The 23,492-nt window shown below is 35.5% G+C and overlaps 1 protein-coding gene and 1 non-coding gene across 2 annotated transcripts in view; both read right to left on the reverse strand.

Moving 5' to 3' along the window:
- Positions 1 to 23,150, reverse strand: part of LOC121206008 (cytochrome P450 CYP736A12-like) — a 42,664-nt gene extending 19,514 nt beyond the window's left edge. Inside the window, exons 1-3 of the mRNA XM_041076165.1 lie at positions 23,045 to 23,150; positions 22,212 to 22,452; positions 21,993 to 22,113 (exon numbers count right to left, since the gene is read on the reverse strand). Of these exons, the coding sequence (XP_040932099.1) occupies positions 21,993 to 22,113; positions 22,212 to 22,452; positions 23,045 to 23,150 (468 nt within the window). The remainder of the gene's footprint in view (positions 1 to 21,992; positions 22,114 to 22,211; positions 22,453 to 23,044) is intronic.
- Positions 1,374 to 1,479, reverse strand: LOC121207389 (small nucleolar RNA R71). The gene has a single exon (XR_005902479.1). It is a non-coding gene; the product is annotated as a small nucleolar RNA R71 (small nucleolar RNA).
- Positions 23,151 to 23,492: the final 342 nt, after the last annotated feature.

The following is a 23,492-nucleotide window of genomic DNA, read 5'->3' on the forward strand; positions in this document are numbered from 1 at the left end:
TCTATAAAAAAACACAAATTTAACATCAAGCACCCAAACATAACTCTTTCAAATAAAAGACTTCAAAATATCTCAATGACATATATATATATATATATATATTATACTTTGACAATTTCACATAAATAAACAATTTAACCCCATATTTTCAAAATTTTCCATAATAATCCTCAATATTTTCAAAATTTTCCTTAATAATCCTCAATGTACAATTTCATGAATTGACTTTACAAATCATTTCACTTCACTTCTAACTTTAAAAATCTACCAAAATAATATCAAGAACTTAGATTTTTCTTCCATAGTAACTTCTATTAATATAAAAAGTTCTAAAATTTTCAACATGAGTAATTTAACTCATGATCTTGAGGTTCCAAAAACACAAAATTCATGTAAGGAGGACCAAAAACTACTAACCAAAATCAGCTTCAAAGCATGAAAGTAAATGGCAGGATGCTTTTCCCCTTTCTTTCTCAAATTCGGCATGAAAGGGTTAAAGGAAAAGAAAGAATGATCTCCTTTCTATTTCTCACTATACTACTTTTATTTATTTATTATTATTTCATTCTTATTTTAATTTAACAAAATCTATTAACTTAAAATTTTTAATTACATAATAAACTTAAACATAAATCATGACCGGTCACTTACTACCCACTTAAATATATTGGTCTATTTATTATACAAGTCCCTAAATTTCCTATATTATAATTCCATAGTAATTTGTATTTTATTTTATATATATATTATAACATAATTTGTTAACTCAAGTATTATAATATACTATATCTATATAGTACGTATAATACTAACCATAACTATCGACCAACAAAAACATATATATAATGGCATATTTATTTAATAAGTCCTTTAATCTAGTTCTACCTTGTAATTTGATATTAATTCTTACTTTTATCATTTACTTGATTTAGTCCTTGTACTTAAATTAAACACTTAATACTTAAAATTATCTAACTATTATTCAATTCCCTCATTAGGCAACTCTAAAAATATTTAATTAAAATATTTATAAACTCGATTCACTGAAAAGGGGTCCCGAAAGTGCATTTCCCGATACCCTTGATTTCATGTAATTACATCAAGCCAAAAATGAATCAGATCAGAATAATTTGCAATTGAGGGGCACAATGACAGATGATCCAAATTAACACTTAAAACGGTTTCTCTAACTTTGTGATACTTTTAAGTACAACGAGTCACTGATGACGCTATCCATCTTCGGTTGTTTCCCTTTTATTTAATTGATAACGCCTTTTCTTGGTTAGACTCGCAAGCACCAGGGTCTATCACGACATGAGATGAACTTGATTGAAAGTTCTTACAAAAGTTTTTCCCTATTAGTATAGCAGTTCAACTAAGAAGAGAGATTGTTGTCTTTAGACAGATGAAAGGAGAAAGCTTTCATGAGGCGTCGGAACGTTTCAAAATGTTGATTCAGAAATGTTCGCACCATGAATTCCCTGAGTGGATGTGGTTGTATGTATTTTACAATGGGTTGGATACGAATGCAAGATTAGGACTAGATGGAGCAGCAAGAGGAGCACTTATGAAAAAGGACGTAAGAGGATGCATACAAAATAATTGAAAATATGATATTAAAATCCTGTTAGTGGCCTATTGAATGATTCACGTATGGTTATAAATCCGCTATGGTAAAAGTGATCTCAGAAGATTATAGGTATCAACAATTAGTGTATAGACTTAACCGTATTGAATCAACTAATAAACTATCATCGTATTGAATCAACTAATAGACTATCTATGTGTGGAAAAGACGAACCACTTTTCCACTACACCAATAATCCTACTGAGGACGTAAACTACTGACACTCCCCCTCCGACGTACTAATGTCCAGAGTGTGAATACTGCAATAAATATAGAATTACGAGGTGATTTTATACGGGTCTAGTTGTAATATAGTTTTACAATGGAGTGGGTGAGTACTCCGAGGATGGTACCCAAAAATGTGAGTACTAAATGTTAGAATTAAGTGAACCGAATTCTTATTTAAATAAAATACGATGGAAAATAAAATAAAAGTAAAATCCATATAGAACTAGACTTCTTTTATTTTATTTTAGAATAAGGTTTTTTAAACCTTATTAAACTCCATCTATTTTATATTTATTAGGATAAGGTGTTTCAATCCTACTAGAATATGGCTTTACAAGCTTATAAATAGACATATTCTATTCCTATTGTATTGATTCAAATTTTTTGACATATGAATTTTCTTCTCCTCTGCCATTGGTTTGTTCCCGAAAGGGTTTCCACGTAAAATTTGTGTTCTTTATTTTATTTATTTATTTTATTTTATTTTTCACAAATTGGTATCAGAGCTTCCGGGTTGTTCATCTCAATCACAGTAATGGCATCTTTGAAGTATGAAATTTCGCTGTTGGATCGCAACACCAGATTTGCATTGTGGCAGATTAAGATGCAAGCAGTTCTTGCGCAGATGGATCTGGAGGATTCCCTGCTAGGGATAGACTTCGACATTAACAGATGAAGAGAAGAAGCGTAAGGATCGAAAGGCGTTAACACAATTACATCTGCATTTGTCAAACGAAATTTTGCAAGATGTGATGAAAGAGAAGACTGCTGCTGCATTATGGAAGAGGCTAGAACAAATATGTATGTCGAAAAATCTTACAAGCAAGTTGCATATGAAGCAGCGTCTTTATGCTCATCGTTTGGAGGAATGTGCGTTTGTACACGAAAGCTTAACAGTGTTTAAATAAATTCTCTCAAACTTGGAGGCCATAGAGGTTCAGTATGAGAAGGAAGATCTAAGGTTGATTCTACTTTGTTCGTTGCCCCCGTCATATTCAACCTTTAGAGACATGATTTTATATAGCCGCGAGTCTCTCACAGTTGATGAGGTTTATGATCCTTTAACCTCGTATGATAATATAAAACATCTTGTGCTTAAACCCAACTCTCAAGGAGAGGGTCTCATTGTTCGTGGGAGACAAGATCGGAATGCTGATGATGATCGTGGTAGGACACAGGAACAGAATCCTCATGGTAAATATAATGGTAGATCGAAGTCTTCAAATAGAGGTAAAACTTGTAACTTCTGCAAGAAGAAAGGGCACATTAAATCTGAGTGTTATAAGCTACAATATAAGATTAAAAGGGAGGCTGCGAATCAAAAGGGAAAACAACCAGAAAATTTTGTTGAAGCTGATGTTGTAGAAGACTACAGCGATGGTGAACTTCTAGTCGCTTCTGTCAATGATTCTAAAGTAAGTAAGGAGTGGATACTTGATTCAGGCTGCACCTTCCACATGAGTCCCAATTGGGATTGGATTACAACTTACGAAACAATGTCTGAAGGTGTTGTTTTGATGGGAAATAATACTTCGTGTAAAATCGCAGGTGTTGGAACAATTAAAGTTACGATGTTTGATGGAGTTGTCAGAACACTTAGTGACGTACGACATGTTCCAGAATTGAAAAGAAATTTAATTTCGTCGAGTACTCTTGATTCAAAAGGGTATAGATATACAGCTGAAAGTGGGGTTTTAAAGATTTCCAAAGGGTCCCTTGTTGTGATGAAAGGGCAGAGAAAAATTGCCAAGTTATATGTTTTGTAGGGTTCTACTGTTACTGGTGATACAACTGTCACTTCCTCTTCCTTGTCAGATGATGATATTACTAAAATTTGGCATATGCGCCTAGGGCATATGAGTGAGAATGGCATGGCAGAATTGAGAAAAAGAGGACTTCTTGATGGGCAAGGAATTTGTAAATTGAATTTCTGTGAGCACTGAATTTTTGGGAAGCAAAAGAGAGTTCGATTCACTAGAGGAATCCATAACACGAAGGGAACGTTGGAGTATATTCATTCTGATCTGTGGGGGCCATCCAGAGTGCCTTCGAGAGGTGGAGTTAATTATATGCTAACCTTTATTGATGAATTTTCCAGAAAAGTTTGGGCGTCTTCCTGAAGCAGAAAAGCAATGTGTTTTCTGCATTTAAGTCTTGGAAAATTATGATTGAAAAACAGACGGGAAAATAGATAAAATACCTCTATACAGACAATGGCTTAGAGTTCTGTACTGATGAGTTTAATAGATTGTGCAAGTCAGAAGGGATCATGATACACTTGACAGTTCATCATACTCCACAGCAAAACGGCATTGCAGAACGAATGAACAAAATGATCATGGAGAAGGTTCGATGTATGTTGTCAAATGCAAACTTACCAAAGTCATTTTGGGCAGAACCAGCCTCTACTGCATGTTTTTTGATCAACCGATCTCCATCCGTTGCCATTGAGAAAAAGACTCCACAAGAGGTATGGTCTGGTCATCCTGCTAATTATTCTGATTTAAAGATTTTTGGGTGTCCTGCGTATGCTTATGTTGATAATGGAAAATTGGAACCGAGATCCATTAAATGCGTTTTTCTTGGTTATAAAGCTAGTGTAAAAGGGTATAAGTTATGGTGTCCTGAAAATAGAAAAGTTGTGATTAGCAGAGATGTTGTTTTTGATTAAATTGCTATGCTACCTAACTTATCTCTTAAAGACTCTTCCAATAAAGAAAACCAAAAGCAAGTGGAGCATCAGATTAATACAGAGTCAACTCCTCAAGCCATAACAAAAATTGAGAATAGAGTTGCTTCTTCACCACAATACTCTATCGCCAAAAACAGAACTAGAAGAGAAATTAAACCTCTAAAGAAGTATGCCAAAGCTGATTTAGTTGCTTATGCTTTAAATGTGGCTAAAGATATAGATGCGAATTAAGAGCCGTTTAATTATTCTGAGGTGGTTAGCTGTGAAGACTCAGAAAAGTGGATGTTTGCTATGCAAGAAGAGATGGAATCACTCCACAAAAATAGAACATGGGACCTTGTGAAACTTCCTAAAGGTAAAAAGGTTGTTCGTTGTAAATGGGTGTTTAAAAAGAAAGAAGGGACTCCAGGAGTTGAAGAACCCAAATATAAAGCAAGGCTTGTTGCAAAGGGTTATAGTCAAATTCCAGGAGTGGACTTCACAGATGTGTTCTCTCCAGTTGCTAAGCATAGTTTGATTCGAGCTTTGCTTAGTATTGTGGCCATGCATGATTTGGAGCTTGAGCAATTACATGCAAAAACTTCATTTCTGCATGGAGAACTTGAGGAGGATATTTACATGCAACAACTAGAGGGTTGAAAAAAGAGGGCTATGTTTGCTTGCTAAGAAAGTCCCATTATGGTTTGAAACAGTCATCGAGACAGTGGTACAAGAGGTTTGATTCCTTTATGACTTCTCATGATTTCAAAAGAAGTAGTTTAGACATATGTGTTTACTTTAAGAAAAATAGTGATGGTTCTTTTGTGTATCTATTTCTTTATGTTGATGACATGTTGATAGCAGCAAAAGATAAAGGAGAGATAAGAAAGGTCAAAGCCCAACTAGATGAAGAATTTGATATGAAAGATTTAGGACCAGCAAAGAAGATACTTGGTATGGAGATTCTCAGAGATAGAAAAACAAGTAAATTATACCTAAGTCAGAAGGGGTATATTGAGAAAGTTCTTTGTATGTTCAATATGCAGAGTGCTAAGCCTGTTAGTACTCCTTTAGCAGCCCATTTCAGACTTTCATCAGCTTTGTCTCCACAATCAGATGATGAGATTGAGTACATGTCACATGTTCCATACTCTAGTGCAGTGGGATCTCTCATGTATGCTATGGTTTGCTCACGTCCAGATTTATCATATGCAGTCAGTGCAGTTAGTAGATACATGGAAAATCCTGGTAAAGAACATTGGAAAGTAGTTCAGTGGATTTTAAGATACTTACGAGGCACTACTGATGTTTGCTTACAGTTTGGAAGAACTAAAGATGGAGTCATAGGGTATGTTGATGCTGATTTTGCTGGAGACCTTGATAGAAGAAGATCTCTCACTGGTTACGTCTTTACAATCGGAAGTTGTGCAATTAGTTGGAAAGCCACTTTGCAAACTACAGTCGCTTTGTCTACCACTGAAGCTGAGTACATGGCGATTACTGAGGCTTGTAAAGAAGCTATTTGGTTGAAGGGACTATTTAGTGAACTCAATGAAGACCTTCAAATCAGTACAGTATTTTGTGACAGTTAGAGTGCCATATTCCTTACAAAAGATCAAATGTTTCATGAGAGAACAAAACATATATATGTTTGGTATCATTTTGTTCGTGATATTATTGCTCGTGGTGATATTGTTGTGAGCAAAATTAGTACTCATGAAAATACTGCAGATATGATGACTAAGTCACTTCCTATAACCAAATTTGAGCATTGCTTAGACTTGGTTGGTGTTCACTTCCTATAACCAAGTTTGAGCATTGCTTAGACTTGGTTGGTGTTCATTGTTGAACTTAAACCCTTAAGGGGTTTTATGGAAGAGGTGGAGAACTTGTTCGCGATGAAGAACTTGTTCATTGAGAATTTGTGTCAAGGTGGAGATTGTTAGAGTTAAGTGACCCGAATTCTTATTTAAATAAAACACGATGGAAAATAAAATAAAAGTAAAATCCATATAGAACTAAACTTCTTTTATTTTATTTTAGAATAAGGTTTTTTAAACCTTATTAAACTCCATCTATTTTATATTTATTAGGATAAGGTGTTTCAATCCTACTAGAATATGGCTTTACATGCCTATAAATAGACATAGTCTATTCCTCTTGTATTGATTCAAATTTTTCGACATAATAAATTTTCTTCTCCTCTGCCCGTGGTTTGTTCCCGAAAGGGTTTCCACGTAAAATTTGTGTGTTCTTTATTATTTATTATTTTATTTTATTTTATTTTTCACACTAAATCAATATTATCTTAAACACTTAAAAATCTAATTAATACTTTTAGACCAGTTATAGTACGATAGTAAAATAAGAGATATTTTTTAGGGTTTTTAAATTAATAAAATAAAATGACATAAAAGAATTAAAATTGCAAGAGATTGAGAGAAATAAAGTGAATCAAATCTGGAGATGGGTGATTAGCTCGCTTCAGCAATCTCAATCAACTTTTGTCTCAGGTTCTTCATCAACCAACTAGTCCCTACCCTAGCAGGATCTTCCAATCTTCCCCTAACATAATGAGTCTACAAGAACTACTTATCTTTCAACCTCACAGTTCATATTGGTTTGGGGTCAAGGTGTTCACGAATCGACAATATCAATTTTGGGTTAATTCCCACCCTGATGAGTTCGTAGGGTTGTTAGGCCTAGGTTTGTTTCATGTTCTTCCTTTCTCAAATAATTGATCTATTGAATAACCCTACACAATAGTTAAAAGATCATGCTTCCATTTTCTAACTCCCCATAGAAGGATTAGTTCCTCATGGATTTCATAAACAACATGGAGTAGATGGAAAAATTAATTTTAATGAATATTAGAGAGTTTAAGAAAATCTTGATCGATATTGATAATGAATACGGATCCAGAAGAGTTTATCTCCTTTACAACTCAGATTTCTTGAAAGAAAATAAAGAACAAAATAAATGAAACTCTGAAAACCTAAGAAAAAAAATTAAATCTAAAGAGAGAATCTTAGCTAATTGAATGGGTGCCTATAATGTGTGCCAAAGGGGCCTATTTATAGCCTTTAAGTAGCCGTCATCAGTAACCTTAGGTTAGCTGATGTTCCCAAGCTTTAATTTTGATTGTGCAGACCAAAACGCCCCGATACATGTTTTATTCTCATCGCAGAGTTGATGTCGTGACACACCAGGACTTGTGTTGTGACATAGCAACCAATGTATTCCTCTACAGCTACCTTTAGGGGTATGTCGTGATACCCTCAGCCTGTGTTGTGACATTGAAGGCAGTTTCTTACTTTTTTCATTCTGCTCTCTATGTTGTGACATAACTTTCAGGATTGGCCCAAATGCCTTCTAATGGTCTCCTGTATACTCACGAAGCCCATTAACTCTCTCTTAGGCCTTATTCGGCCCTTACGGTCAATAAAAGACGTGACTTGCACATTTTGTTGAATGTAAGGAAAACTAAAGAAACTTGATTAAAACATATCAAAAATGTTTATATTCAAGATCCTTAAATGTAAAACCTAGTTTAATCTGCTACATTGAATTATGAAAGATCCAATACTTCGAAAAAAGGGTTGAAATTCTTATTTGAATACCTACAATCCTGGCTGGAGAGATTACTCGAATCTGAGATGGGAAGGAAACCAATAAGGAAGTAGTAGTTCGAATCAAGCTAAAAGTACTAACTATCAACTTCCTTATTTGCAAAATCCTCAAGATGGGGTCAACCCAAGTGACCATACTGCATATGGTCAATGTCTAGATAGAATCGAAGGAGAGTTGTAGTCAATGAGAGCAGATGTAAAATAGGTGCAGTCTGAGTGCGCTAACTCAGCCAGAACATTGACTAAACTTGAATATCAAATGAGCCAATTGATGAGCATAGTGGGTGACATCAAAAGAGAAATTGGCACCAGTATTCCAAGAAATATAGGAGTTCATCCTCGAAGGAAAGGTAAGGAGCACGTGAAAGCAATAGCGCTCTAAGCGGACAAAGTACCGAGTAGCCTAGAAAACCTTATTCTGAAGGTAAATATGGAGAATATTAATGATCCTCTAGAGAAATCCTTAGAGGCTAAAGATGAACCAAAATAAAATAAGGTAATTGCATTGGTAGTGGAGCCAGAATAATAAATAACTAAAGATGCTGCTTGTAACAGCCCGTTTTTGGTCAAATTGGAACAGTGGTTTTGAAACCACAAATTCGAGGATGAAAAATTATTTTAATATTATTGTAAGTGTTTCCAGCATGATAGCATGTATGTGTGAAAGTTTCGTGAAGTAATTTTATTGTTTGAATGTTTAATTTAGTAAAAAGGACTAAATCGCGTAAAGTGTTAAAGTGTTATTCTATTAGTCAAAGGTATCAAATGCCTATGAAATTGAATAGTGGAAGTCCTTATGTGGTAAATATACCATTTTAATTATGAGTGGACAATTATGGGCATTTATTAAGTGAATTTTTATGCTTTAAACTAAGGTTAATTTAGTAATTTATGAAATAATGATATATTAAACAAAATCAAAATAGGTCTTCATCTTTTAATTCATTTCTCCACCAAATTTAGAACAAAACCCTAGCCATTGTTGAGTTTGAAATTTCAACAGCTTCACTTTGCTATTAAGGTATGATTTTTAACTCCATTTTTAATGATTTCTATGTTTTTGTGATCGTTGTAACTCGTACTAGCTAGCCCATGGGCTATTTTGCAAAATTGTTAAAGATTTTGAATGATGCCATTGATGAATACATGTGTATTTTGAAGTTTCTTGATAGATTATGAATGCTTGTTGTTAGATATACAAGTTTTGTTAAGTGATTTTTAGTGAAAATACAAAATAGGGATTAAATTGTGATGTGAAATAAATGAGAAAATAGTACCTTAACCTATTTACTAATTAGAAAAGTAGAATTTGGATTTGGATCGGGGAAAAATAAAAGTTATTGACTAAACTACTTATTTTGTCGTTTCCACATTCGAGGTAAGTTCGTATATGATAAATTTCAATACAAATGTATTTCATATGCTTTGATATTGCATAAATTACGAATATGAGACTGTGGATATGAACGATAGTAATTCGACGATGATTCGACATTCGAAATCTCAGTTGAACATTAGGAATAGTTTAGATGCTAGTGACATGTCATTAGGGGATACATTGAGTTGGCTTCGGGCCATGATATAACACTTCGGCTGCGAGATATTCGATTTGGCTTCGGGCCATGCATATCGGCTAATTTGGCTGGCCATGATATCAGTACTTTAGAGATAAGTTACCTTGATTTGGCTACGGGCCATGGTATAGACTTGAGTATCTGACTTTTATTTTGAATGGTTCAACGTGTAAAAGATAAATGAAAATGTGTATGAGATTAGTATGAGATGGTACAGGTATGTGAATAAATCATACTAGTTTTGTATCGGAGAAATTGTGAAGAAAGTATATAGTTTTGTGATTTTGAAATTGAAAGGTTTGTTAGTTGATTTGAATTCTTATGTCTATAATCAATTGTTGAAATATGTGTATATGATTATATCATATTTATGTCATACAAGCTTACTAAGATTTATAGCTTACATCGTTTATTTTTCTATGTTTTATAGTGAATTCAAAGTTAGCTTAGATTCGGGGATTATCAGAGATATCGTCACACTATCCATCTATCTTGGTACCTATGAACTTTGGTATTTTAAGTATATGACATGTATAGGTATTTTGAGTCATTTTGATTATGGGTTGATAATGATTTTGGTTATTTGTAATGGCTTGTAAATGTATATGTTTTGGTTTGTAAATATAGCTATAAGAGTTGGCTTAATTTGGTAGATTTGGTTATGTACATATATGTGCATATATGGTTGATATTTGAGTTCATGGATGGATATGTGAATGGATTATATTATGAGGCTTGTGGTTATTGATATAGTATATGTTAAATGGTTGATATTAGATATCTTTGTGAATTGGTGCAAAATGATGAATATTTGGTAAAGGCTTAGTTAGTTGATTTGTATATGTGATTCGGTATGTTTTGATTTAGTAAAAAATAAGTTATAAGCATGTTGGTTGTTAGTATTGGAAATAGTATGATTAACCTTGAGTGTGGCTAAATTAGATGTTCATTCATGCTTTGAATTGGTGCCATTTGGGTTGTGTAGGTACATGCAAATTTGGGTGGCAAACTGGCTTGGTAAATAGCCTATTTTTGTCTACACGGGTAGAGACACGGGCATGTGTCTTAGTCATGTGTGACACACGCTTATGTTACACGGCCGTGCGTCCCTTGGTGTGGCTTTAGAAATTAAGTCAGTATGTTCCATACAGCCTCACACATGAGCGTGTGACTTGGCCGTGTGGCATAAGTCAGTATACCCTACAGGTTTGGCACGGCCTAGCACACGACGTGGAACATGGGTGTGTATGGCCATTTTTAGGGCACACGGGCTTATATGTTGGCTGTGTGACCCAAGTCAGAGAGTTACATAGGGTTGGACATGGGCTGGGACACGACCATGTGCTCCCATTTTCAATGTCTACACGGCCTGTAACAAGGGCGTGTTTGGTGGCCGTGTGAGACACACGGTCTGGCCACACGGGCCTGTGTCCCCTATTTTGAGAAAAATTTCCAAGTTTCATGAAAGTTTCTTAAGTTATAGATTTTGTCTCGAACCACTCCCAAGCATGTTTAGGGCCTCGTAGGCTCATATTAGGGACAAATTGATTAAGATTGAATGATGATTGTATGTATTGATTTAATGCATATGAAAAGTATGTATAAATGTATCGTAAGTCCAGTAATACTTTGTAACCTTATTTTGGCATTGAATACGAGTGAGGGGTGTTACATTTTTTGTTATCAGAGTTACGGTTTAGTCGATTCTAGGACTAACGTAGCGTGTGTGAGAGTCTAGCTATACATGCCATATATAAACTGTGATAGTGTGATGAGTCCTGACATTTTAAAATGTGTTTTCATATAGTAAATTGATCCCAATCTAGCTATAGCTGATGAGGTTGAGAGTAATGCGACAGCTCCTGCTCAAGGGATAGTGCTATCTGATTCTAAACCCGTGTCGAGTAGCCAGGGAGGAGAGGCTAAAAAAGCCTTCTTCCAAATGATGAACGAGTGGTTCACATAATATATCTGAACGAACTCGGTTGCTCAACAACCTCCACCCCCTCCTAATCCCCAACTGGTTCCCGTAGCTCCTCAAGAGTCGAGCTTTTAAGATTGAATAAGCTTCCAGTTGATAAGATCTGTAAACACAGGGCTAAAGAGTTCAGAGCTAATGTTGATGATGATTCTAAGAGAGCCGAGTCTTGGCTTGAAAATACGATTCAAGTGTTTGATGAGCATTCTTGCACACCTGTTGAATGTTTAAAATGTGTTATATCACTTCGGAGAGACACTGCGTATCAATGGTGGAATACATTAGTACCAGTGGTGCCGAGAGAGAGTCACTTAGGAGTTCTTTCAGAACGAGTTTCGAAAGAAATACATCAGTTAACGGTTTCTGGATCAAAAGCATAAAGAGTTTTTAGAACTGAAACAAGGCCACATGACTGTACTTGAATATGAAAGAGAATTTGTACGGTTTAGCAAGTACACTCGGGAGTATGTTTCTACCAAAAAGATTATGTACAAGTGGTTTGTTAATGGGTTGAACGAAGATATTAAACTTCTGGTCAGGATATTAGATTTAAAAGAATTCGTTGTGTTAGTTGACCAGGCTTGCAAAGTCGAAGACTTTAGCAGAGAAAAGAAGAAAGCTGATTTAGAGGCTAGAGATTCGAGAAAACGACCAATGAATAAATCTTATCATCCTTCATTAAAGAAACCCGAGATTCGTATAGTCAATCAAATGCATTAGTGTGATACCAGAATAAAGATCATGGACATCAACATGTGAATCCTAAAGCTCAAGCTACTTTCATCTCGAGTGTTGGCAGTGTGAGAAATAACAAGCCCGAGTGTCAACAGTGTGGGAGGAAACATTTTGGAGACTGATGGAATAAGAGTAGTAAAGCTTGTTTTAAATGTGACTCGCCAGATCACTTTATTCGAGATTGCCCAGAGTTGTCCGAATAGATAAATTTTAGAACGCAAGACAGAGCAGCATGACTATGAGAGGGAGACCACCGAGAAATGTGGGAAATGTATCTAATGGGAAAGGAGTGACAAAGGACTCAGCTGCGAGATCCGAAGCTAGAGCACTAGCTAGAGCACTAGCTAGAGCACCAGCTAGAGCTTGCGCTATTTGCGTTCGCGAAGAAGCGCCATCCCCATATGTTATTACGATACATTCTCTCTTTACGAAACTAATGTGATTGCTTTAATTGATCCTGGATCGACACATTCGTATGTTTGTGAGAATTTAGTGTCTAGTAAGAAATTTCTTGTTGAGTCTACAGAATTTGTAATTAAAGTATCGAACCACTTAGGCAAGTATGTTCTTGTTGACAAAGTATGCAAGAACTATCCTTTAATGTCTCAGAGTCATTATTTTTCGGCTGACTTGATTCTTTTACCATTTGATGAGTTCGATGTGATTCTGGGTATGGACTGATTGACTCTACATGATGTTGTTGTAAATTGTAAAATAAAGACTATCAAATTGAGATGTCAGAATAATGAAATCATTTGAATTGAATCTGATGAATCGAGTGGATTGCCTACAGTAATTTCATTGATGTTAGCTTAGAGATATGTGAGAAAAGGTTGTAAGCATACTTAGCATATGTTTTGGATACCAAAGTGTTTGAAAAGAAGATTGAATCGGTGCTTGTAGTTTGTGAATATCTGGATGTATTTCCAGAAGAATTGCCTGGGTTGCCACCAGTTAGAGAGGTTGAGTTTGCTATTGAGCTAGTATTGAAAACTTCACCGATATATATAGCTCCGTACAGAATGGCTCCGATAGATTTGAAAGAGTTGAAAGCTCAGTTGCAAGAGTTAATAGATAGAGGTTTTGCAGGATCGAGTTTTTCACCCTGGGGTGTGCCAGTATTGTTTGTAAAGAAGAAAGACGGAAAAATGAGAATGTGTATTGACTATTTTTAGCTCAACAAGGTTACGATAAAGAATAAATATCCATTTCCGGGAATAGACAATTTACTCGTTCAGTTGAAAGGTGCAACAGAGTTTTCAAAGATTGATTTGAGATCTGGCTATTATTAGTTGCGAGTTAAAGACTCAGACGTGCCAAAACTGTGTTTAGAACGAGGTACGAACACTATGAATTCCTTGTTATGCCTTTTGGACTAACTAATGCTCCTGCCGATTTTATGGATTTGATGAATCGGATCTTTAGACCATATTTAGACAGATTTTTGTTGTGTTCATCGATATGACATTCTGATCTATTCTCAAGATGAGTCTAAGCATGCCGAGCACTTGAGGATTGTGTTGCAAATATTGAGAGATAAGCAAATGTATGGTAAATTCAATAAGTGTGAGTTTTGGCTTCAGAAAGTTGGATTTTTAGGACATATTGTCTCGGCGGATGGCATTCGAGTTGATTCGAGCAAGATTTTTGCAGTTATTGACTGGAGACCACCTAGAAATGTATCTGAGGTCAGAAGCTTTTTGGGATTAGCTGGTTACTATCGACGTTTCGTTAAAGGGTTCTCGATGATTGCTACACCGATGACCAGCCTACTATAGAAAGATGTAAAGTTTGAATGAACCAAGAAATGTCAATAGAGTTTCGGTCAATTGAAAGCATTCTTAACTGAGGCACCAGTGTTGGTTCAACCTCAGCCTGGTAAAGAATTTGTGATTTATAGTGACGTGCCATTGAACAGTTTGGGTTGCGTGTTGATGCAAGATGGAAAAGTGATAGCTTATGCTTCCAGACACTTGAAGCCGCATGAAAAAAACTATCCGACGCACAATTTATAATTGGCTGCTATGTTTTTCGCATTGAAAATTTGGCTTCATCATTTGTACGGTGAAAAATGTCACATCTTTATAGATCATAAAAGCTTAAAGTATATAATGACTCAAAAGGATTTGAATTTCCGACAATGGAGATGGCTTGAGCAACAAAAAGATTATGAGTTAGTAATCGATTATCATCTGGGGAAATCGAATGTAGTCGCAGACGCTTTGAGTAGAAAATCGTTGTTTGCTTTGAGAGCAATGAATACATAGTTGTCATTGTCTGATGATGGTTCGATTTTAGCTGAGTTAAAAGCTAAACCAGTATTTCTTCAACAAATTTGCGAAGCTCAGAAGTGTGATACTGAGTTACAAGCTAAAAGAATGCAATGTGAGTTAAATAGTGATTTAGAGTAGGATCCGATGATTGTTTGATGTTCCGATATAGAATTTGTGTACTAAGAAATCCAGAGTTGATTTAGAAAATTTTACACGAGGCACATAGTAGTAGTTTATCTGTTCACCTGGGAGTACCAAAATGTACAATGATTTGAAGAAGTTGTATTGGTGGTCGGGTATGAAACGAGACATTTCTGAATTTGTATCGAAGTGTTTAATTTGTCAGCAAGTGAAAGCCAAGCATCAAGTGCCTTTGGGTTTACTTCAGCCTATGATGATACTGGAGTGGAAATGGGATAGAGTGACTATGGATTTCGTATCGGGATTACCCCTATCTCCGAAGTAGAAAGATACAATTTGGGTTGTCGTTGATCGATTGTTAAAATATGCACATTTTATTTCGGTATGTACTGACTATTCACTTGATAAATTAGCTGAATCATACATTATTGAGATCATTAGATTGCACGTGGTGCCAGTTTCTATTATTTCAAATAGCGATCCGAGGTTTACGTCACGGTTTTGGAAGAAATTGAAAGAAACTTTGGGTACAAAATTGAATTTTAGTACAGCTTTTCATCTGCAAATTGACGGATAGTCTGAACGAGTAATACAGATCCTCGAAGATATGCTCAAATATTGTGTTTTAAAGCTCGAAGGCAACTGGGAGAAATATTTGCCACTAGTTGAATTTTCATATAATAACAGCTTTCAATCGAGTATAAAGATGGCTCAATATGAAGCAATGTATGGGCGCAAATGCCGAACTCTATTGTCCTAGATCGAGCTTAGCGAGAAATAGATTCACGAGGTTGATTTGGCTAGAGAAACTGAAGAGAAAATGAAAGTAATTTATGACTATTTAAAACAGCATCAGATCATCAAAAGTCGTACGCAGATTTGAAACGAAAAGACATTGAATTCCAGATCAGTGACAAAAGTGTTCTTGATGGTATCTCTGTAACACCCTTGGCCTGTAACCGTTGCCGGAATAGGTTAAGAGGCATTACCGAACTTGTAACTCAGATTAGAACAATCATATATCAAATATCATCTCATTTCAAATAATATAAGTCATTCTTATTCAATATGAACTTAAATCAAGCATACAAAGCCTAAATCATGCATTGGAACCAAATCAGAAACATATGGAAGTTTCAGAAACTTAAAAAAATTTTAACTTTTCAAGTACCACACGCCTGTGTGTACAGGCCGTGTGCCTCACACGGCATTAGACATGTCCGTGTGCCTAAGCCTTGGAAAAATAAGGCATACATATTGACTTGCTCACACGGCCACAAGACACGCCCGTGTGCCTTGACCATGGTCGAGACTAACTTGGGCCACATGGCTAGCCACACGCCCATGTGCCTTGGCTGTGCTCGAGTCTGACTTACAATTGTAGGGTACCCTAGGGGACACATGACCGTGCAACATAGCCGTGTGTCGAACACGACTGAGACACATGCCCGTATCTCTACCCGTGTAGACAAAAATAGGCCATTTGAACAGCCAACTTGCCACCCCAATTGGGTCAAACCTACAAGCAATAAAACAAACATATTTGCACAACATTTTGTAACTAATTCACAATCAAAACATACATTATTCATGACTTAATATTATCAACAATTCCAATATCAATTCATCAATCAATTCATAACAAAACTTAAACTAAAATCATACCTAAACATATGTTCGATACATCATTCAATCTTATGTTCAGACTTACCAAAACTACTTAACATTTACCATTTCATTTGGCCAACCAAAGACATACCACAATTGTGGATTAACATCACATATCATATTCCATTATCAAACTATAAGTTCAAACACAAACTAGCCATGTCACATGGAGAAAACATAATTTAAACACCTCTAGCCTATACATGCCATACTACAATATATTTACATTTTCAAAGGTACCAAAATAAGGTTCGATAGTGTGGTGACGATCCTCAACGATCCCCGAGCTTACAGTAGCTTTGATATCTATAAAACAATGCAAACATACATAGAGTAAGCTTTCAAATGCTTAGTAAGCCATATATACAAATAAACTTATCATTCAAAGCATATAAACATCATCAAATTACTTATACTTTGAAGCCAAATACCAACACAAACCTCATATTCATTTACTTGAATCATAGCTCATCATTTGCACATATACTTACCTTTCATTTTCAAATATAGTGCACAATTCGAACGTACCTGAATCGGATACATATTCACTTATTCATTCATTTTCTCTGAATGCCCGTTGAATCGTTCGGAAACATAATGATACTTGGATAGCTCAGAGAACATATACAATGCCAACGTCCCAGATGTGGTCTTACATGTAATCAAACATCGATGCCACTGTCCCAGATAGGGTCTTACATGAAATTAGATACGATGCTGATGTCCCAGACATGGTCTTACGCGTAAAGTGGAAGTTGATGCCAACGTCCCAGACGTGGTCTTACACAATAACATATATCAGAATCCTATGTCATGACATATGTATCCTAACTATTCATAAGGTTCGTATGGGGCTTTTCGAACGTCGAAACTTTGTCGATACTTTCTCGGATGACATATATATATAGTTCGAATATTCATTCATCACAATTCAATATCAAATGAATAATAATAATTCAATTCAAACTATTTTATTTGTATATCGACTTACCTTGTATAGATTTGGATTGATGGAATCGGTTACTCGAAAACTTTTGACTTTGCCTGATCTAATTTCGTTTTCTTTAATTCTTGATCTATATAAATTCAAATTTAACTTATTAAATCATAAATTCATTCAAAACAATTCATAAACACATATTTAGGGCAATTTGCAAACTAGCCCTCACATTTTCACATTTTAACACTTTAGTCTCTAATTCACAAAATCACAAAACACACATAATTTGCTTGTACACAAGCTTAGCCGAATTTCTATAAGGTTCATATAAGTCCATGTAGTTCATTTATTTCACATTTTATTCCCTCAATTTACAAATTTCATAATTTAGCCCATTTTACTCAAAATCATCAAAAATCCAAAGACAAAACATATAAACCCAACATCAAACTTTCATATTTCATCATATAACAACATAAAGCTCATGAATTCATCCATGGATAATTTCAAAATCATCATCAAAATCAGAAATTGAGGCAGAGGCTTGATAGTATACGAAGCAATGATTACAAAAACGTAGAAATTATCAAAAATTGAAGCAAAAACATACCTAAATCAAAGCTTGCAAGTACCAAACCCTATCAAAGCTTTTCTCTTTTCTTTTATTTTGATTTTTGGCAGTGAAGAACACCAAATGACTTATTTTCATGCTTTTTGTTTTATTTTAATTACTTTAATAAACATTTTACCATTTTATCCATGAATTATAACATGAACAAATCATGCATATCAAGGTCATATATGTCCATTAACCATGTAAATGGTATAATAACCACATAAGGACCTCACAATCATAAAGCCAAATCAAGTAAGCACTTTAACAAGTAGCAAGCAACTTTCACATTTTACGCGATTAGGTCCTTTTTCAAAATTAAGCACACAACATTCAAATTTCCATACAAGACCTTCACACATGTTCATTCACATATCATAAACACGAAAAATAATATTTAAATATTTTTCTGACTCACATATGTGGTCCCGAAACCACTGTTCTAACTAGGGTCTAAACTGAACTGTTATAATTCTCCCCTCTGTAAGGATTTTCGTCCTCGAAAATTTTACCGTTGAACAGATTTGGATATTGCTGTCTAATAGCATCTTTAGGCTCCCATGTGGCCTCTTCAATACCGTGTTGATGCCACATCACTTTTATTAATGGAATTTTCTTATTTCGTAGCTTTTTAACCTCTCGAGCTAAGATACAGATCGACTTTTCTTCGTAAGTCATATCAGATTGAATTTCAATCACAGACAGAGGAACCACATGCCAAAGATCATATCTGTATCGTCAAAGCATCGATACGTGAAACACATCAGGAATCTTTCAAAAACACTTAGGACTTTTATACAACCCAATGAACTTAGGACTCAATTTGCACTTTCTACCGAACCGAAGCACTTTCTTCCATGGAGATACTTTCAAAAACACTTTGTCGCCGATTTCAAATTCAATGTATTTTTTTTCCAAATCCGCATAAGATTTCTGACGATCAGAAGCTGCTTTCAAACTATCTCGGATCATTTTTACTTTCTGTTCGGTTTCTTTTATCAAATCAATTCCGTGAATCTTATTTTCGCTGAGCTTGGTCCAATACAAAGGTGTACGACATTTGCGACCATATAAAGCTTCGTACGGTGCCATTTTAATGCTCGATTGAAAATTGTTAATATAAGCGAATTCAATCAAAGGCAAATATTGTTCCCACATACCTTCAAACTCGAGAATGCAACTTCTCAATATATCCTCGAGTATCTAAATAATCCGCTCGGATTGACCATCCTTTTGTGGGTAAAAAGCAGTACTGAAGTGCAATTTAGTACCCAGAGCATCTTGCAATTTCTTCCAGAATCGTGATGTGAATCTCAGATCTCTGTCTGATACGATAGATAATGACATACTATGCAATCTCACAATATCGTAAATGTATAACTAGGCTAATGTATCAAGTGAGTAATCAGATCGTACCAGAATAAAATGAGCTGATTTTGTCAAACGATCAACTATAACCCAGATAACATCTTTCTTTCTCGAAGACAGGGGAAAACTCGAAACAAAGTCCATTGTCACTCAATCCCATTTCCACTCTAGAACTATAATTGGTTGTAACAAACCAGATGGCACCTGATGTTTAACTTTAACTTGCTGGCAGATCAAACATTTAGAAACAAAGTGAGAGATATCTCTTTTCATTCTAGACCACCAATAATGCTGTTTCAGATAATTATACATTTTCGTACTACTCGGATGCACAGATAACTGACTGTTATGAGCTTCGCTCAAATCATCTGAATTAATTTTGGATTTCTCAGAACACAAATTCTATCTCAGAATCTCAGATAATCATCTTTATCAATTTTGAATTCTGAATTAGACTCTAAGTCACACTGAGCTCATTTAGCTAAAATCTCATTATCAATCTTCTGAGCTTTGATAATCTGTTGTAAGAACAAAGATCTTGCTTTCAATTTAGCTAAAACTGAACCATCACCGGACAAAACCAAATGAGCATTCATTGCAAGCAAAGCAAATAATGATTTTGGACTCAAAGCATCAGCAATAACATTTGCTTTACCCGGATGATAATCAATCACAGGGTCATAGTCTTTTAGCAATTCAAGCCATCTTCTTTGTCGCAGATTCAAATCTTTCTGAGTCATTAAATATTTCAAACTTTTATGATCAGAATATACGTGACATTTCTCACCAATAAGATAGTGGTATCAAATCTTTAGAGCAAACACAATCGCGTCTAACTCAAGATCGTGTGTCAGATAATTCTTTTCGTGCGGCTTCAACTGTGTCGAAGCATAAGCAATGACTTTACCTTCTTGCATCAAAACACATCCCAGACCGATCAACGAAGCATCACTGTAAATCACAAATTCTTTACTCGATTCAGGTTGTACCAATACCGGAGCTTCAGCCAACAAAGTTTTCAACTGATCAAAGCTGTTCTAAAACTTTTCAGACCATTCAAACTTCACATCTTTCTAAAGTAGCTTCGTTAACGGAGTCGCAATCATAGAAAAGCCTTTTACAAGCCTTTTATAGTAACCAACAAGTCCCAAAAAACTACGGACTTCAGAGACATTCCTCGGAGGTTTCCAATCCAGAATAGCTAAAATCTTGCTCGAGTCAACTCAGATACCAGATGCTGGTACAATATGACCCAAAAAACTGACCTCCTACAACCAGAATTCACATTTGCTAAACTTCGCATACAGCTATTTATCTCACTAAGTTTGTAGCACTATTTTTAGATGCTCGATATGTTCAGTCTCTTCACGTGAATAAACCAATATGTCATCAATGAATAAAACAACAAATCAATCTAAATATGGTCTAAAAATTCTGTTCATCAAATCCATAAAGATAGCAGGTGCATTAGTCAATCCGAAAGGCATAACTAAGAATTCATAGTGGCCGTACCTCGTTCGGAAAGTAGTTTTCGGAATGTCTGAATCTTTTACTCTTAACTGATAATAACTCGATCTCAGATCTATCTTCAAAAATACAACAGCTCCTTTCAACTGATCAAAGAAATCATCAATTCGGGGTAGAGGATACTTATTCTTGATAGTCACTTTGTTTATAATCAATACACATTCTCATCGTATCGTCTTTCTTTTTCACAAATAAACCAGAGCACCCTAAGGTGAGAAACTCGGTCTAGCAAACCCTCTATCAGTCAACTCTTGCAATTGAGACTTTAATTCTTTTAATTCGGTCGGAGCCATTCTATACGAAGCTATCGAAATCGAAGCAGTTCTCAGTACCAATTCAATGTCAAATTCAACTTCTCGAATCGGAGGTAATCCCGGAAGTTCTTCAGCAAACACATCAGGGAACTCACATACAATAGGCACTGATTCAACTTTTTTTTCTGACACTTTCGAATCGATTACATAAGAAAGTAGGCTTCACACCCTTTTCTCACAATACTCAGAGCTTTCATTGAAGATATTATAGCAGGTAATCCATTCAAATCACTAGATTCAATTCTGACTATTTCATCATTCTTGCATTTCAAATTAATAATTTTCCATTTGTAGTTCACAACAGCATCATGCAAAGTTAACCAGTCCATACCCAGAATTATATCAAATTCATCAAAAGGTAACAGCAACAGATGGTCGAAAAACAAGTGTCTCGAAACATTAACGGACAATTCTTGCAGACTTTATTAACCAACACACATTTGCCTAAGGGGTTCAAAATTCTAATTACAAATTTAGTATACTCTACAGGCAAAGCCTTACTATTTATTAAGTTCATGCATATATACGAATGTGTTGATCCAGGGTCTATCAAAGCAATCATAGAAGTTTCATAAAGTGTGAAAGTACTCGTAATCACATCTGGAGATGAAGCTTCCTCACGAGCTCGAATAGCATAGGATTTGGCAGGTGCACGAGCCTCAGATCTAACAGCTGTGTCTTTTGTCCCTCTTTGACTGCCACTTACATTTCTTGTATTTCTGGGAGGTCTACCACAAGATGCATTGCCACTTGGTCTTAGATTTTGTACAATTTCTTGCTCAACAGATTCAGGGCAATCGCGGATAAAATGATTTAACGATCCACATCTGAAACAAGCCCAATTATATAGTCTACAATTATCGGGATGTCTTTTACCACAATGCTTGCACTCAAGGCGATCAGATTTAGCATTTCTAACACTGACAATAGATGTAGCTGGAGCTTTGAAGTTCGAAAGTGATCTAGCACAATCTCTATTCGATTGTCCCACATTTGTCTTTGAACGGCTATTATCATCTCTAAACTTCTTTGATGCAAATTGAAATGGTTTGCCTGATGATCTCTGTCACACTTCTCTAGCTTCATTCTTTTCTTTTTCTCGAGATATTCGGCTTTACATGCTCGTTCAACAGGTACAACAAATTCCTTAATCTCAAGAATCCCGACTAACAAATGGATATTCTCATTTAAGCCATCCTTGAATCTTTTGCACATTATTGCTTCCATAGATACACATTCACGAGCATACTGACTCAGTCTTACAAATTCCCGCTCATATTCTGTAACAGACATACAACCTTGTTTGAGCTCGAGAAACTCTTTACGTTTTTGGTCGATGAATCTTTGATTGATGTATTTCTTTCGAAATTTGACTTGGAAGAAATCCTAGGTGACTCGCTCACTCGGAACTACCGATATCAAAGTTTTCCACCAATGGTACGTCGTATCTCTCATAAGTGAAACGACACATTTTATACATTCCTAGGGATTCAAAGACAATTCATCAAACACTCTTATCGTGTTCTCTAACCAAAACTCGGCCTTTTATCATCATCATTTGTTACAGCTCGAAACTTTTTCGCCCCATACATTCTAATCTTATCTACCAGAGGCTTAATTAAACCGAATTCACTGATGGTATAGCAGGAGCTTGCAGAGAATTGACCAGGGGTGGGGGTTGTTGAACAGCCGGATTAGTTCTAATATATTGGCTAAACCAATTGTTCATCATCTGATAGAAGGCTTGTCTAGCCTCACCATCACAGCTACTCGTAGCTAGTCTGGAATCAAATGGCGTTGTCCCTTGTACAGAAGCAGGAGCATTACTTTCGACATCGTCTGCTATGTCTCGTTCAGGATCCATTTGCTATATAAAAGCACATTTCTATGTCAAGATTCATCACACTATCATAGTTCATAAATATGGCATGTACAGCTAAACTCACATACGCTACGGTAGTCCTGGAACCCACTAAACCATAGCTCTAATACTAATAAAATGTAACACCCCTAACCCGTAACCGTTGTTGGAATAGGTTAAGAGGCATTACTAGACTTGTGACTCAGATTAGAACAATCATATATCAAATATCATCTCATTTCGAATAATATAAGTCATTCTTATTCAATATGAACTTAAATCAAGCATACAAAGCCTAAATTATGCATTCAGAACCAAATCAGAAACATATGGAAGTTTCAGAAA

Source organism: Gossypium hirsutum, chromosome A09, assembly GCF_007990345.1.
Source record: "Gossypium hirsutum isolate 1008001.06 chromosome A09, Gossypium_hirsutum_v2.1, whole genome shotgun sequence".
Lineage (NCBI taxonomy): Eukaryota > Viridiplantae > Streptophyta > Magnoliopsida > Malvales > Malvaceae > Gossypium > Gossypium hirsutum.